The following is a 17,996-nucleotide window of genomic DNA, read 5'->3' on the forward strand; positions in this document are numbered from 1 at the left end:
AAAGGGGAAGGGGAGGAGTGCACAACCCAAACTCTTACCTAACAGAGGAAAAGGGATTTCACTGTTCTGACAGCTCTGGAAGTTGCTCCAGCACTTTCTTTGCATCAATTTTAACTCAGCAATGGTTCTGCCATTTTAAACTTGTCTATATGACAGGGCTTGACCCTGGCCACCATCACTATTTTAACCCCCCAAATACCAGGAATTTAATTTTCTTGGCCCGTCTCCCATTGCCGGCAATGGGCAAAGACAGTAGCACCAGCATTAAGGAGTTAACAGAAATGTGCTTTGTACTGGACTCCGCACAGAGTAAATCAGCGTGTGAAGGAAAAACATCTCCAACTCTAAGATCACCATTTGTTATTCCATCACGTAAAACTGAAAATGAAAAATGGCAGAAGACCAGGGAAGAGCAATCCCCCTCCCCGAGTCAGTATTTAAGGCTGTGTACAGTTTCTACATAACTGCATGACTCAAAAGTTTCCAAGCAGTAGTATTTAAGAATATTGCACTCAATTCTGTTTCAAAGAGCATTTTCAGTTCCTGTTTCGTTCGGAATAGATGTGTAAGTCCAGACCTCAGTCAAAAGGAAACTAGACTATTCCTGTTGTAACATTCCCACTAATATAAAGAAATGGGTAAGCAGAAAAGTGTTCCATAATTTGAGGAATCAACTCTAATCAAGAACTCAGCTGTTTACAATTCACAGAAGGTACATACTGACACATACAGACCTGCAGTCCTTCCTAAGCTTCTCAGATCCGATGACGAGCTTCGCGGCTACTAAAAGCAAGCATAGGAGTTTAGACAGGAAACCTGTGGAGATGCTACTGTTACGGGAGGACTTGTTTTCACTGAAAACAACTTGTTATCTCCTGTACTCAACATATGTAAGAAGATTCTAGGCAACATCACTGACAACAGGGAAAACATTATGTCCTACTTAAACAAAGCTGAAACACTAATATGGAACATGGCATTTAAGGGGACCAACCAAACTATTATTTTTTTCTTTTTCTTTTTTTTTTTTTAAATTTTTTACAGTTGAGTTCTGTTAAGCCATTGATTCCTAAAAAAATAAAAGTTCTTTCTCTGATTTTAACAATCCTTTAGGCTTTTAGTGCAAAATCACATCGATTTCCCTTGGGAAGGCCCTGGATTTTTGCCTCTCATGGGGGGGGGTGCTCGTTGTAACGGCGGTGGCTGCATACCCCCGGACACTGACTGATACATTCCTCTCAGATCTATCTGTTGGTAGTTGGAAGGATTCATGATTAAATTTGGAGGCTTTGGCATCATGAGATGACTCATTGCTGCTTGCTGGTAAGACATCTGCTGCTGCTGCTGCTGATTGTACTGGTGCTGGAGTCTTCTGTTCATCAGGATCCTCTGCACGCAACTGATTAACTGCGGAGGGAAAGCAGAGCTCTCTGAGCGCCCGACCCGTCTCCATGCCGCAAGTATCAAGTTCCGAGTTAAAATCGATTTGTTAGGGATAGTGTGGCTGAAGGAGAAAAGCCCCATTGTTATCGCCATCACTAATGTGATGGTATTCACCAGCGGATTACTGGAGAAACCATTTAGTGACACCATTTAGGGCTAGGTTCTCTTAATGACTTGCCCATTGTATTGCACCCAGCGTCTAGGTGAGTTGCTATGGCAACGTGCACTACACTGTGAAATTATTCCCAGGTATAAGTTACAACATTATTTCTCAGGTACCATTCATCATCCCTTTGAAAGTCCTGCATGTGGACTGTCGCTAAATGTTAGTTTGCCTCAGAGAAAACTCTTCCCATTGACATAATCTGGGCAACTTTCAGATTTGGCAAAATAATTCTAAGCTAAAAAACATTACCGACACTTTCTAAGACGTGTTTCGCAAGCTGCTTTCTGAGCTCTGGGAATCAGATTTCTCTTTAAGCCTCATGACCTTCAAGCAAACTACTTGCACAGAAAATCTGGCAAGTTTTTTTAACTGAACTTCTCATGGAGTCTCCTCTGATGAGGCTGAGCAATGCCATCCACCACAGTGCAGAAGTCACCACCTCCCGATGTTACGTCACGTACACCGTGACACAACGCCAGCAAATACTGCACCCACCGAAACACGCGTTCTGGAGGTACATCTTTGTGAACCGAAATGGATACTTCCATTTATGAACACACACCCAGACAGTCTGTACTCAACATCCCAGTTCAAACATGGACAGTTGATCAAATCAACACGAGATATTTTACCATCTGTTGTTTCGTAAGGACGTCGTTATAGATGGCTTCTCGGCGCTTGACATCAAGCTCCTGGCTTGCCTGTCTGCTCAGTGCCAGGGCCTGCACTTGGCTCTCCGTAAGTGTTACGTTTTCTTTCCACTGAAAAGGAGAAAAAACAAAACCTTCATGGCACTAGTCCTTTTAACAAAAGCGTAATGGCAACTGAGGTCTTGTGTTATGTTCAGAGTTGCATCAAGAGTTAACACACAGCCCGATTTCCAGTAAATGCAAAATCATACTTCACCAGAAGCAGAACTATGAGTTATTCGTTCTTCTCACTGCCAATTAAGGTAATATACCTCTAGATTACTGTGGGCAAGTGAGAAATGTGGCAGCCCAAGATAGATAGATAAGGACAAGACATAGGACACAGGCCTTTTTTGTGTATAATTCTTATTCTTATTTGTAGAAAATCAGCATTTTCAGAGCATGGCCAATAATAATGGGTCTAAACTGCTAGCTGTCCTCTACGGCTCTGTGTCATCTAGGGACCATTAAGGGTTACTGCAAGCTGCAGGGATAAAGCTCAACACAAACTGGAAGTTATATTAATTAATAGTGCAATTAATTAGCTGAATGACCATATACAATAGTAATTTCTTTGCCTGATAACATTTTCCCACCTCCTGATCTAAACCTATAGCTTTCCATGTCACTCACTATGGCTGAAATGATGTCTTCAAGGGGCTGAATTCTTGCTGCAGTTACACTGTTGGTTGCTTCCACAACTTTCTCTCTTCCTTGATTAATAAGGTCCTGAGAAAACACCAGAAAATTAATTATAAAGCACAGATACAAAGAACACATTTCTTTGCCAACCTTTTACAAGTTTCTTCATCTTTGCCTCGTGTACCTAGGCTTTCATTACTTTTTTCTCTCCACAGGCGCAAGTCAATGAGTCTAAGCTTCCACACAACTGAATCTCAGCCCAGAGTAATTGAGTAGGATGTGTAAGTTTGTACATATGGAGTATTTATAAAAAAAATTTTTGTCCCCAAAGGTTTTCAGATCATCACAGGAGCGCTGCATTTCTACCCAGTCAAATTTTCTGCGATACTGACTTTGATGATGTTACAGCTTCAACTCATTCTGCGTGCTCAAAATACTGAATTACCTATTTTAGCATAATACCGGCATATATTCCTCAGGTTACATTCAACACAGGTCCCCTTGATTTGCACGGGGTTTAGCACAGACTCCTCACTGACACTAGCAGGTACTGTACAACAACGGTGCTTCAAGCCCTGCAGTTACAGCCTGGCATCTGACTAGGAAGGAAAGCCCTCAGCTACTCCAGCTAGGATGGCAAACCAAGAGCTGAGATAACTGAGGAACAGAGCACACATTCCTCTCTCTCATTCCTTCTCGGACAGAAGACAGATGGAGGTGGAAAGCTAGATATGGTAATTAACGTCTGCAAAGAACACAGTTAATCTTCCAGAATCCTGAGATGCTACATAGGTTTACATGCAGACAAGTGTTCAATACAGCTACACGCACACACACAAAATCCCTGTGAAAAACAGGATACAGTTACATGAATATCAAGATACTGAAGAATGACATTAACCATTACTTGTGAAAGAAAATGACATGCGCACTTGCAGCAGCACAGACGTGTTACACTGCCTGGATTGCTACTTACCTCCAGCTGCTGATTACTCATTGCTGACAGAGCACCCAAATTGAAAGGAATATATGGTGTTTGAGAGTTGAAATTTGTGGGAAGCATATTGGTCCCAGCTGGCATGTTGAAACGCATGGTCAAGCCCTTAAAAACACAAAAAGCACTTAGATGTGAAAAACTCTGACCATTGATGGTCTTCCACAATAACCCATGAAATAGCCAACACAGACAGATCAGCCCTTAGAGGAGACGAGAAGCACTGTGCATGAAGGTGAACCTACCCTGATAAGGTGAGGAACCTTTCCAAACCTCTATTCAAAAGCACATTTTCATCACAGAGGAACATGAATTCTAGTCCTGAGTAATATGGGAGTTGAGCTTAATTATAATTATTTGGTATACCAAGAAAAAAAAAGACCAAGGATTATTAGTATGTCCTAAGTTCTTTAAGATGCATTTTTATCCTGCAAGCCCACTACTTGATGTTGAGTTTGACCTGACTGTAATCACATTTTGAAGAAGTGAAATGCATAATTTATCAAAAAAAAATCTCATCTCCCACGTGGATTTCTCATGGGGCAGTTTCAGTGCTTACTGTATTCTATCTTCCTATTTCTTCTCCCTCACAAAACCTTCACCCAGTACTCCATTTCATTTGTCATTTGTTCACTCAAGATGGTCAGTTGCAATTCATACATCCACTTTTTGTACTTTCAGATTACTGAACAGCTCTGAATACCAAACTTTGCCTTTCCAGGAATTTTCTGCTACTAGACTCCAGGTACACCAAGTTACCATAGTCCTTTTACAGTAAAAAAAAAAATCCCAAACCTGTAGCCAATTTGCAATTTTCTTAATTCTACCACCTGCTTAAATATCAAATAAACAAGACACAGGGTGTAACAGGAAAAAAAAAAAAGCAGCAAGTTTTCAGCTCCTTTCTGGCAGATGCTTGTATGTTTGTGGGATCGTGGCAAAACATTCTGAAATCAATAGTATACCTTTAATGGAGGTAGAAATGGTAAAAATTCACCTCAAATGGTAAGAGAGGGGTATTACACAGGACACCACCTGAGCTGTATTACGAAACAGAAAAAAAATGTGTGTGTAAAAGAAAAAAGTAACTTTTAAATGAAAGGAACACAGAAAACGCACACAGAAGACCACCACCAAAAGACCAAATAAGACACAGTATCTCCATTTTCAATGTGTCAACATTTGCTTTACATATCCATTTCTTGGCCTGTAAGAAAATTAATTTCCCCAAAACAAACTGAAAAGGGAAGTGGTGCTTAAGTCTGGAAAGGTTATTTTCATAGATGTAAAGCTGATTAGATAGTTTTACCTTCTTCTCTGCTTCATACTCTGCCCACGCTGCCTTCCTCTCTTCTTCAGTGAGTTCCTCCTCCTCCTTATGGTCCAGGAGTGAATCATGTTCGTGATACCCAACGATATACTCTTTATGGATCTGAAGCAATTCTGCCAGAATTGTATCCTGTCCAAATGAAGAGACGCTATAACGAGAAGTCACTCAGTACCTCTCCCGTATTTACTCTTTGTGCACCCCCAGCTCACTGCTTTGACCCAATCTCCCAAACAGCAGCTCAGAGCACTTCACAGCAACGCAGAATTTAAAAAATAATTGAAAAGTACAATTTTCCTCCGAGGGAGGGTAATGGATTAACAATCTGTTCCAGAGATGACAGTCCAATCACTTAATGAACCACAGGAATGCACTCAGATTCCACACCAACAAATGCAGTTTGAGAACCTAAAAGGAACGGAATGTGCTTCATGATTTTCCCTTTGCTTAGGCTGGATACCTGGGAGGACCCATCAATAATCTGCATCTCTAATATCTAGAGAGCACCTCTGCAGCATCTGAAACACTAAGTAGTACTTGGGTCCATCCACTGGCCACTAGCATTCAACAGAAAAAGCAGTTTTCTTAAAACTGGTAAGATGCATGTCGAGATGAATCGTCCCCCACCCACCTGGGCTAAGAAAGGTCAGATCACTGCTACGAGCCGGATTTGAGCAGCAGGTTACAAGTCAGACTCCGTATTCCACAATGCCCCAATGCTTCATTTCTTTTAAGGTTAACGGGAATATTTACAACATCCTTTATAATGGCAAACTATTGTGAAGGTTTTCTTCACGGGCACACTAACATTTTATATACATATAGCCATATTTTCATTTTAATATATATTTATGTATTTTTATATAGATATATGAGAAAGCTCTAATATACATCAGCATTCAGTCTAAGATTCACAATACAAAAACATGAACTCACTGAACTTTTGGACCACTCCTGAAATGAATTACAGTGAATGGACTGAACACACTTTGAGCAGCAGAACGATACAAACACCTCCAGAGCCACTCCACATCACACCCTCGCTCTGCCAGGCACTGGTACAAACAGGAGTATGAACCGTCTACCCTGGCACTTTACAATCCAGATAGGACTGTGATTGAAGAGGATGGCTTGTACCCACAAGCAAACAGGTTTTTGCAACAACACTGGGAACTGCAAGTGGAAGTCCTGACCAGCGGTTTTGTCACAACAGCGACAGCAAGTTGTTTGTTCCTGTGTGTGTTTAAAACTCAGTTATGTTAACCAACTCCATCAGCGAGGCTTTGGTTCATCCTTCTCCCACCTGGTCTCCCTAAGTTTGAACCAATGCCTTCATCACCAGCTCCTCAACAAAATATTCCATGTAATACCCACGAGTCATGGGGACAAGGAACAAACACTGGTGTTTTGGGGGTGGTGGGATAGAAGGCAGAGAGAGAAGAGGGACGCAATAACAGGATATGGCGAAAACACCTCGAGGAAGCAGGTGGAGAAATCACAAAGATACGACAAAAGTGAACTAACACAATCAGAGCGCTCTCAGCATAACGCCGCTGTACATCAGTGTGTGCAGGGTTCCTGCACATGCATATGCATTAATTTCCATGGCAACACTATTATTGAAAACAATACTGGAATATAATCCACACTCACTTCGCCAACACAGTCTTCAAAATGTGGTTTAAATTACATCCAACTGTGTGTTTGCTTTTCTTTGTCTAAACTTTATTTTGCATTAACTTTAATGACGGAGCTTGAGAACCGGGATATGGAAGGTACTGCCATTTAGTTTGTTTAATTTTACATTGAAAAAAACAATAAATTCACCTTAAGCACAAAAAAATCATCAGAATAAGCATTCCTCTCCATTTGTTTAGCTTGTTGATAGAACAATGATTATCAATTTGTTTATAACCTTTAAGATTAAATCCTGGTGATGAATGAAAAAATGAAAAGATGCTGAAAAAAGGTTTTAAATTAAAAAAAAAAATTGTCTTTTAAAAATCCTGATGGATATTAAATGCTATGGAGAGATAAATGCATTAGAAAGGAAATCTTCCATGAAGGAATGCGAGTTATGTTGTAATTCATAAACAAGTTTTTCTCAACCAATTGAACATTTAATACCACAGTTAAAAATAAAAAATAAATTTAAATAAGCAGCAAATTCTTCTGATTCTGAGATCAACAGCCTTCCAAAATTCACAAAATTGTCCTCTAGTATGGAACTACAGTAAAACACAAGCCCTGGCTGGGTCCTGAGGTAGTATAAAATAATGATATACTACATCCAACTGAATCTGAACTATTATTTTAATCTGCTTTTCCAATCTGCATTACATGACCTCAACTGAGCCAAGATTTCATTTCACACAAAAATGTGACTGCGACTCTAATCCACTGAACATGCTGATCTGGGGAAGAAGCAGCAAGGAACAGAGGGTACAACAGTGCCAGCTCCGAGGGACACACAGGGGCCTCTCTTTTTGTCTTTGTCCAGCTCCTACCTCATCCATACTGCTCCAAAATATGTACCACACTGGCCAAGGCACCCCAGCAGTTCTGCACTTATCACCCAGACCAGCTATCAGCATTTGTAGTCAAAAAAACTTTTTCCCATTAGCTACACATCAGACAAGTCTCCGATCCTTCGGGAGCTGAGTGTTAAGAGTCTGTGGGAATCTACTTGAAAAAAAAAAAAAGAAAACTTTTACACATCAGCCAAGTCTCCGATCCTTCGGGAGCTGAGTGTTAAGAGTCTGTGGGAATCTACTTGAAAAAAAAAAAAAGCCAAAACAATAGCCCAGTCAGAAAGCACACTGATTTAAAAAAAAAAAAAAAAAAAAGACACCAGAACCACTGTAAAATTAATAGCAAAGTAAAATCTAACACCCAAAACACTATCATAATACATTAAACAGAATTTTCTCACTTTACACCATCTTCTCCTTTTGCATTGCTACTCTACAGAAATAACAACAAACCCTGCTTATGCCTTTAGTCCATGTCAGATCATGAGTCACCACAATTGCACAAAGCTCATGGCCTGTAAACAGTAATTATTTCTATACTTAAATACAGCAAACTTGACTGAGTCACGCCTCGGTTTTAAGATACCTGCTACACCTTTTTTGGACTGAATTTCTCAAGTTGTCCTTTTCAACTCCGCAGGGATAGCGGCTGAATGAAATCAAGCCGTGGAAGTTGAGACTAATTTAATGATTCATGGGAACAACATTCCCAATAAAAATCTTCTACTAAAACCAAGTATTTACATTGCTCAAGACGCAGAAGCTGTTTCAGAGGGGTAGGGCAGAGGAACGGCACTATGAAGTTACGGTTGCGGTGCAAGAGGCATTTTCCCCTCTGAACCATACGCTCTGGCTCCTCAGCACTCCTCGGCAACCTGCAGGTCTTGTTTAGACCACAAAGGGCAGAAAACTGCTGCTAAAATTAAAACTTGCATGTCAAGTTTGATAAGCGTCCAGGAAAACTACATACTGCACATCTGCCATGTGATTTCTTATACAAAACAGCAACATTCAACATCTTTCCCCCCCTAAACAACACTTTCTAAGAAAACTGGGGTTTGACTGAAACTTGGATTATTGTAAAAACAAAATTCTCAAGGATTTGTTTTAAAAATCAAGTAGTATTTGTTTCTTCTTTCACACAATGGCCTTACTTCTGACTTTTCCAACAATATGGAATGAGTTCTCCTAACCCATTAAAAACCAAAAGAATTAAAACCCTTTTTTTTTCTTACACCAGAAGCTGAAAAGAGCTACAAGAAGAACCCTACTGCTCAGCTCTGAATCACTCCTCCTCAACATACACAACTCCTGGCTGCATACCTACAGAACCTGCCACTGTGGGGTGTCACTGAAGTCAAGTTCTCCAACTTTGCAGCCATCCACCAGAAAACCTATTATCCCTCCAGGATTTTCCACCTTCACGCTTGGACTGTTGGAGAAAAGATGGAAAACATTTCACCTAATTCCTGCTCAGAATTCCCTCTAAAAACGTGCTTGGAAGGGGTAAATTCTAAACTGTGTCTTTTCAAACGTCTTTGTACCCATGTTCCGAGGAATCTGCCCTTCCAGAGCCTTGCTCTATCTCCACGTGGCACTTCCAGTATCTTCACGTGGTTTTCCCGTGTACTTCCCACCAACGCTAAGGACTGCAAAGGTAATCCCTTACCTTACTCTCTGCACAACAGTAAAATTACTCAGCGATAACACTGTTCAACAGACTACGCTCTGAAGAGGTAAAAGAAGCCTGAAGACAGAGAGAGACAATTATACACAAAACCTGTAAAAGGCAGAACTAAGGCCACCTTTTAGCCTAAATGCCAGTTTGGCTTTGCTGGTGACTATAAAGGAAGAGCTCAGTCTTTGTAAGCAAGGGGGAGGCAGCTCAGTGATGGAAGAGGACTACAGGTGAAGTGTTCTGGCCTTTGTTTGCAGCTAAGAGCTGCAGAGATCAGGTTGGGTGTTCATGAACAAAGCGTTGGAAAATCACGCAACACGATCTCAAAGAAAATGTTCATCTCCAAGTGCTGTGTAATTAATCGATGTTACAATAAAATGTTTTCCTAAGCATGTCAAGTCTTTTGAATTAATGTAAAAAAAAAATGCTTTGAGTGTGTTGTTAACTTAGTTAAGAAGTTTTATAATTATAAAGCTAAATCCTGCGTCTCTGCTAACATGACACTGAAATAAGGAATAGTTAACCTTCTGAATGAATGACCTTACACAATCTAGAGAGTAACACCTACTGCAATACTTCCTACAGCTGATACTTGCTTTTTGATTGTTTACATAGGATTTTAGAGAACTGGACAGACCAAAAAAAGACAGAATAGGAAATAAATCATAAAAGTTAAACTTACAATAATATAAATAGGGCATGAGCCACAATTAAACAGATGACAGGAATCAAGGAAGGAGTCACTGCCTCTACTGGACTAGCTCAGCTTTGTGTGCAAAGCAAGAACCTAATTGTGGATGAAATGAAAATAAAATATCCCAATCAGCCAAGCTCCACAGGGAAGACAAATGCAGCCAAAAATCATTTTTAAAAAGTGGGTTTGTCGAAACAGTAAACATAAGTACCAAACGGAACAGAGTTATCGACTATTTACTGCTTGCAATGAGAAACACTGCAATAAAAAGAGCTTAGACACAGTCATTACAGTCTGTTTTCAAGGGTTTTCAAATGCATCTGTAACAGTGCCTAACACTTAGAGGGCTAACACTTCCTAAATCCCCCCGGCAGCTGCACCAACACCGTAGGTGGTCTCACAGACTGTTTCAGAGAATGGCCTCACTATTATGAAAGCCAATGTGATGCCTGACCACAATTTATTATATTATAGTGATTTACAGATAGCCCACAATGGAAAACACACAATTTATCCTTGGAATTAATAGATTTACAAACTGGAAAAGCTCCCTCCCCACACCCTAACACTGTGCAATGACCTAAGCACAGTAGTAACTCAGTTCAACCAGTTAACTAACTACAGGCCATGATTTACGTGTTACTGGTTACTAGCTATTCACCTGGTGAGAAGCAAAGATAATTGTGCAACAGCTCAGCAGACCACATACACAAAGAATACAAATTAGAGTACAAAACCATAGCCTCATCTTAAATACAAACCAACCTGGGAAAAAAGAATAAAATAACTGAACCAGTTACTGCTGAAGTTTACTCCTGCCTGACTGCAAAATTATAATTTTTATTTTTAAATTCAGTTAGTACATTTTTCAGTTCCCTAAGTATCACACAGGATAGTGAACCACTACTACGTTGAGCAGTGACAATGAACCACTACTACATGTGCCCCATCCATTACAAATAGATTTAGGCAGGCCCCAGTGAAAACAAACAATCGTGATCTTAAACGCCCACTCAGCACCAAGTCAGAAAAAGGTCTGACATCACTACTGCATGTTAACTCAGAGTACAGAATATCAGCATTCTCCTGAAATTGTGTAAACGGTTGTCTACAAAAACATCACTGGTCTCCGCTAGTACTGGCAACACTAAAGACAGATTACAAAATCTTAGCTTGTCCAATGTTCCTCACCTAAACAGTAAATAAATGCAACTTCATCCCTATCTCTACCATATCTCAATTAATGGTTCCTCCAAGAAGAGTTAAACAAGGAACTAAAAACCAAAAAACCTTGGCAAAGGAGAGCATGGATTAATTTGACTCTTACAAAGTCTTACCCAGGTAGATAAAAAGAGACCTTGAAGTACAGTATCACAAATTTGTTATCACTAATTGAGGTAATGGTAGGTATCGCCAGCACCCACTCAGATGTTCATTCGAATCCTGGCTTCCACAGTTTTGTGCAGTAAAACTTCTATTGACTCAAACTGTGTGATAAAGTATCTTTGTTTGTTCTGATTTAAAATTTCTCTCTTTTAACTGAAGATCTTCTTCTTATACTGTCAATTACATTGAAGGGAAACTCATTATCTAGCTCACTATACCATCCCTTACATTAATTAGATATTTTGTTGTTACCTGCTACTTACCTTGTTCAAAGTGAAAAATAACTGCTCCAACATGAAAACACAGCACTCTTCTCCTTCCAAGACCAAACACCCCATATCCTTAAACAGACTTAAGTTTTTTTCCAGCATATACTCCCTAGTGATGTGCATCAACTTACTTTTGGCAGCATTGGTGTATCTCTCTTCTTTTTCTTTTCTGAATTAGGATCATCCAGCAAATCTGGCTCAAAAGTGTACAGCTCTGTGAGTTCATTCATAGTAAAATGACGTTCAACTTGCTGTTGGTCCACAACCCGGAAAGACAGTGACTGCTTTGTTACCTGCCGATCATAGATCTTATCTTCCATTGTTCCCTAAAAAAAAAAAAATATGCTCACTTTCATACACATACTGGACCTTCTTGTCATGTAGGAAAAAAAATGAATAGGTATAAAAGAGCTAGAATAACAACATAACAGTGCTCTATTTTCCTTGTTTCTTTGACCCCGTATCTACAAATTTACCTGAAAATAATTTGTTTGCTGAGAAAAAAAAAAAAAGGAAAAAAACCCTTCTGGAAGCGAACACGAAGTAATACAAATTGTGTACATGACAGATGTCATCTAGCTACTGACTAGAGTAAGAAATGTATTTTTTCAGTAGTGCTTTGAAGAGATTGGGTTTTGCTTCAATTCTCCAAAACAGGATTATGACCCAAAAAAGGCAATTTTCACAGCATGTACCTTATTTTGCTGTTTTGAGCAGCCTATAAAAAATGCAAACAGATACCATATCACTGGGGTGGAGAGGAGAGGGGAAGAGAAGCAGTCGAATCTAATTTGTCACAGCTGTGTATGAAAAAATTAGATCCTTGATGAAAAAAGGAAAATTATTACTTTTTTTTTAGAAGATGATGACTACGAAAAGTATGAGAACAGCACAGTCTGTTCTGAACATCATAACTTAAAAAGAATATCAACAGTTCAAAAGTGCACAAAGAAAACTATAAAAATAGACTGAAGCCTGAAGAAAAAACCCATGTCTGACCGTAATGTGTTACAAAAAGTAATCTAAAATTGGCAAGTAAATAGTGACTTGATCAAGAGTTAAGTACTGTTACCGGGAAAAGGTCTACTCCGTAACCACCTGAAGAACTGCAAGATGAAGCAAGATACTTCCTGACTGAAATAATGGCATCATGCTTTAAAAAAGCATAGATCAGTGACCATCAGAATTACTAAATGTCTTTAATACCTGTAGGCTGTGATACGAGTTTTCACATCACAACTGGGTGCCTTTTTATAAAAAAATCAGGGCTGGGAGGTGACTGGATCAGTGTGGACCACTAGAGACTTCAACCCAAGTCCAAACAGCTACAGTTTAGAAAGTTGACTGCAGGACTAGGACATCACAAAAGCCAGACAGAAGCCTACCTGAGCCAAAAACCTGTACACAAACACAGGTTTGCTCTGCCCAAAGCGGTAAACCCTGAAAATACTCTGGATGTCATACGATGGGTTCCAAGAAGCATCAAAGATGATCACTCTATTAGCAGCCACGAGATTAATTCCGAGGGAACCTGCTTTAGTGGATATAATAAACAAGCGGCCTCTGGAACACAAAAAAGTTGAAAAATTTTAATATTTTGGAAAACAACTACTGTTCCCATGTTGCTGTGTTACTATGGAGTTGTTCATACACTGAAATAACTCAAAAACTTCATTAAAATACTGTATTAAGCATAAAACAGATGCGGATTTTACAACGACAACACTTTTAGCAAAACACACACTCCCGGAAATACAGAGCAGGGCCTTTTGCAAACCAACTGCTAACAAAAACTGGTGGGTAAGAAAAAATTTTTGATTTTGCAAACTCTAATAAAATTAGTTCTATCAAATTAAACCCTCATTTTAAACAGGCAACATAATTACACATTTTATTTTTTATGCAAGTTCCGCACCTGAGAACACCGTGGTACTTATTTCCCAGCCTTAAGAGGTCATTAAGCTAATACATGTATCAAAGAAACAGGCAACCAAAGAAAAAGAAGGGGGAAAATTCAGCATATATATCAGAAGAGATCTCACCTCACATTAGTTTCATCATTAAATTCTTCAGCCCACTTCTTTCTTGACTGAGCTGTAGTTGAACCATCTAAGCGATAGTAATCAATGTTTCGGAACCATTTTCCTTCACCTATAAATGTAACAGTCCAATTATTAAAATGCTGAGTGCGTAAGTAACCAGACTGATAGTACTGGATATACACAACTCTTTAAATAGTAAAAGAATAAATATGAAACATAAAATATGGTATTCTCTGACATTTTAAAACAATGGGAGAAAACTATAGGTTATTCAAGATAGAGAACATCTTTGGAGGATAGAGGTGCTTGCTGCAGGCAGGCCTTGAAAATTATCTAGTGAAGCTTGCGTAACAAAATAGAAAATATGTAACAGGACAGAAAATAACAGCTATTGCACTGTGATGACAACTATCATCCACAAGCCTGAAACAGCTCCTAAAAAACCCTGAACCAATTTTGCCTAAAATTATTCAAAAATAGACTCTTGTCAATATCATTTTACTCTGCAAAAAGCATCCAGCATCTATCACTATCCACTTCTTAAGATTTTATAAATTTTACGAAAAGGTCAACTGATACTACACGAAACTCCTCGAAGCAGTTGCAGTTTTCTACAGACTTGAATTTAAAGATATGAACTTATAATCAAATTAAGTTCCAAGGTTAAATTTTCATTGAAGCATTTGAAAAGACCTTTTTTTGAAAGCAATGGCAGATTCAAAGGAATTTGTCCATCAATGGGTACTGGGAATGAAACTTCACAGAAAGATGAACGGCATCATCAGGAGCTCTGGGAGCATCTTGCAGGGTAAACAGAAGAAATATCCTACACAGAGGGTACGTCTGGCTAGTGAGAAATTCCTCGCCATTGGAGCATCACTAGGATAATAATTAATTCAATACTCTGGTCCCTTATGAAATCCATAAAACAATCTACTGCAGTACATATAAAGCCTAAACACACATTTTTGATGTTGTACACGCTGCTTTAAAGTAGTCTAATTTTCTTTCATTCTCTCTGTCCCAGTAGGAGGCATCAGAATTTGCCATGCATCACCATATAACATCACTTTTGTACAGAATTTAACAAAATGCTGTCTCTCCTTTCAGATGATGAACATCTCATCTGCTTAGGTGTTATTAAGCACAAAGGATACAGAATGAAATCAGAAACATGAGTCCATAATGGGACTGCAGCGACCACCTGCAGAGGAGACCCATAATCCTGCCAACTTCAGGAATAGCACAGAGCATACAATACTTCTAATGAAAACAATTCTTTCAAAGACATTCCCTTTGGACTGAATAGAGACTTGTAAAAGAGTTATTAGCTTTGCAATTGTTCAAGGTGACGCTCACCTTTATAAATAGGAGGCTTCTCTTTCTCAGTTTTCTCCCTGTTGGCCAGCTCCAGAAAATCTTCTATCAAATCCAGAGATATTAGGGACTGGCTAAATACTAGGCTGAAAGTAGAAACAGGGAAACCCAAAATTCATGTCCATGGTTATTTTAATTATTGTATTGCTTTATTTTTCTTCCCTCCTTACTCTGATACTACATTTGAAACAAACAGCCTTTCGAGACACAGAGAAAGACTGGTGGAGTATGTGCACGTATGGCAAAACTCACTGATAAAAGTGAACGCAGCACGCACATTTGCTTCAGAAAGCTGAGCTACGGCATTATGAAGACTGAATGAAGAACACTGTCAGACTAAGAAATGTATAAGGTCATTGAAAGTATTTCTAGATGTGACTTACACTTTGTCTCCAAGCTCCTCTGCCATTCGGAGAATTTCAAAGAGAAGCACCATTTTCCCAGAATGTTCCAATACTTCAGCATCTGCATCAGTAACAAAATCTTTGTACCAATCTGGCGCCGGGCTACCAGGATTAGAAGAGGATGTGGCTTTGCCTATAAAAAACAAAGTAAAAAAAAATTCAAAAGACAAAGGCATGGTCTCCCTTTAAATGCTCTGAAACATCTGAACGGCAGAATTTTTCCTCATTCTTAGACTTAATCTGGTATGAAAAGAGTTACATAGGTGAAGAAAAAACAGTGTTTACACTATTAGCAATTACCAGATTAGCAGTCAGCAATAGCACAAGTCATCAGTAACAGCCACAAAACCGCTTTTTGTGTTGCAGCAAACACACAGTTCTACCATCTCCACCTTCTCCCCAAGAGTATTTATCAAGAGCTCTGTTTCCAACAAGCATGCATCTTTGAAAATTTATCTATAAATGTCACAGCCCCTGAAAACAAGCTTCCCATAAAACAAATTATTTTTAATCTCAAAGTCTGAAATTGTTGGAAAAAGAAAAGAGTGGTCTGTTGGGTTACCTAGTTCATTTATCAAGATGAAACCTCAATAATGTAGGTGTTTAAGATTAAACCCGTAAGCCGTCTCCTCTTACTTCTGGTTAGGCTAAGAGTTAGGATCTTTTTTTCCTAAGCTCATTTAGAAGACAATATTAGCATACAGAAAAAAAAATAACCCTCCCCTCTATTCACAATAAAGGGAAAAACCCAAATTCCACCACCACATTCCGCCTTTTTGCAAAGTTCTTTCGGGAAGTATCTCGTCTGCTCACCTGCTAACACACAATGACGCTAACAAAACCTGTCAAATACATGCATGGGAACAATCTCATTTTTAATATCTTCCTATATAATAAGTTAATTTTGTTAATTTGACTTAATACCTTAAAAATGTATAAGAACTAGAAAGAAGTACAAAATTCCGTTTGTCATTGTAACAATACGCCAAAATAACGATGCACTTGGCAAAACCTGTCTGTTGGGTCTGTATCATAAGTAGTTTGAATAAGAATCTTTAAAAAGGTCTCATATTCCTGCAAAAAAAATGCTTGCTGGACATCCATTTCAAATTCCAGGTGCAGGAATAACACGCAAATTTCTTAATCTTTCACCAATATGTCTAAAAAGAGACTAAAAGCACCACAGTTCCTCTGTTAATTTTGTATCATTTTTGTACTTGTGAATTAAAAAAAATTAACTGTGCAGCTTCCCTGACACAAGACCCCGAGTTATAAATTGATGCCCCTTGTTTTTCCAGGGCCAGTATATTATTACAAGCAGTGGGAGCTGTAAGCATAGAAGCAGTTCATGGAATTAAGGAATTTGCCATTTTGCAACAAAGCAGAATTCCTGACAGCCCTCTCAAATCGCCTTTTGTAAAATGAAGCTGCCTTGTATTTTATTTACTTCTATATGATGCTCACCTTCATCTGATTTTGTAACAGATGGAGGGTTGTTTTCTTCTGCATTTCCTTCTCCACCTCCACGAGATCTTGAATTCCAGACTTTAATGACTTCAACATCATTATCACTGCCACTTCCACTTGAGCTACACTCCTTCCTCACTTTTTTCCCCTTGGATTTTTTTTTCCTAGAAAGGTAACATTGTACACCCCATTATTTTTTAAAAATTCTATTGCTAGAGAACATACTCTTAACAAATAAATAAAATAAAAACCAAACATTCACTGTTACAGAAATCACTTAAATTATATTAGGGAAATAAATCCAAAAAATAACAACAAATAAAAGCTCAATTACTTTGCATAATCATCGGAACTTAAGCTCATTGATGTCTCATCAGAATCTGAAGCTATGAAGTCATCCATACTGTCTTCATCAAAATAGCCCTCAAAAGAGAAAAAACCAGAAATGTTATTAAGCATGCTCATCCAGAGGCTTTTATTAAACCTTCAACCATCTGCTTATTCTTCATTTAAACAATGGTAAATTCTACAAAGGGCTGGCCTCGCAAATGTTTTAAGAATGACAACATATCCAGAAACAGAAATATGACAAAAACAGCAGCAAAATTACCCACAGCAACAAAGATTTCCATTAATTCCATGAAACTTTACCTAGCATTTGGCAAAGCTTATTTGGAAAGTTCTCAATAGAGAGTATTTTGATATATCTAATTTACCTTATTTTCTTTGCTAATATAGTCCAGCTGCAAACACCAAGGGTGAGTCCAGATTCTGCTCAACATCTGGAAATCCTGGAACAGTTTAGCTCCAGCTTTGCCTCTTCCACCTTCGTTGCCACCACCTACACCTGACAATAAAGTTCAGGTTTTAGAATGAAACCCTGAAGT

General features: G+C 38.8%; 1 protein-coding gene across 1 annotated transcript in view; it reads right to left on the reverse strand.

The window, feature by feature from the left end:
• Positions 1-1,034: 1,034 nt before the first annotated feature.
• Positions 1,035-17,996, reverse strand: part of ATRX (alpha thalassemia/mental retardation syndrome X-linked) — a 58,458-nt gene continuing 41,496 nt past the window's right edge. The window contains exons 22-34 of the mRNA XM_010072887.1: positions 17,826-17,956; positions 17,444-17,532; positions 17,107-17,273; positions 15,622-15,775; positions 15,221-15,324; positions 13,862-13,970; positions 13,205-13,382; positions 11,951-12,145; positions 5,244-5,393; positions 3,917-4,042; positions 2,932-3,027; positions 2,242-2,370; positions 1,035-1,407 (exon numbers count right to left, since the gene is read on the reverse strand). Of these exons, the coding sequence (XP_010071189.1) occupies positions 1,129-1,407; positions 2,242-2,370; positions 2,932-3,027; positions 3,917-4,042; positions 5,244-5,393; positions 11,951-12,145; positions 13,205-13,382; positions 13,862-13,970; positions 15,221-15,324; positions 15,622-15,775; positions 17,107-17,273; positions 17,444-17,532; positions 17,826-17,956 (1,907 nt within the window). The 3' untranslated portion in view covers positions 1,035-1,128. The remainder of the gene's footprint in view (positions 1,408-2,241; positions 2,371-2,931; positions 3,028-3,916; positions 4,043-5,243; positions 5,394-11,950; positions 12,146-13,204; positions 13,383-13,861; positions 13,971-15,220; positions 15,325-15,621; positions 15,776-17,106; positions 17,274-17,443; positions 17,533-17,825; positions 17,957-17,996) is intronic.

Source organism: Pterocles gutturalis, unplaced genomic scaffold (assembly GCF_000699245.1).
Source record: "Pterocles gutturalis isolate BGI_N339 unplaced genomic scaffold, ASM69924v1 scaffold38887, whole genome shotgun sequence".
In the NCBI taxonomy this organism is placed as follows: domain Eukaryota; kingdom Metazoa; phylum Chordata; class Aves; order Pterocliformes; family Pteroclidae; genus Pterocles; species Pterocles gutturalis.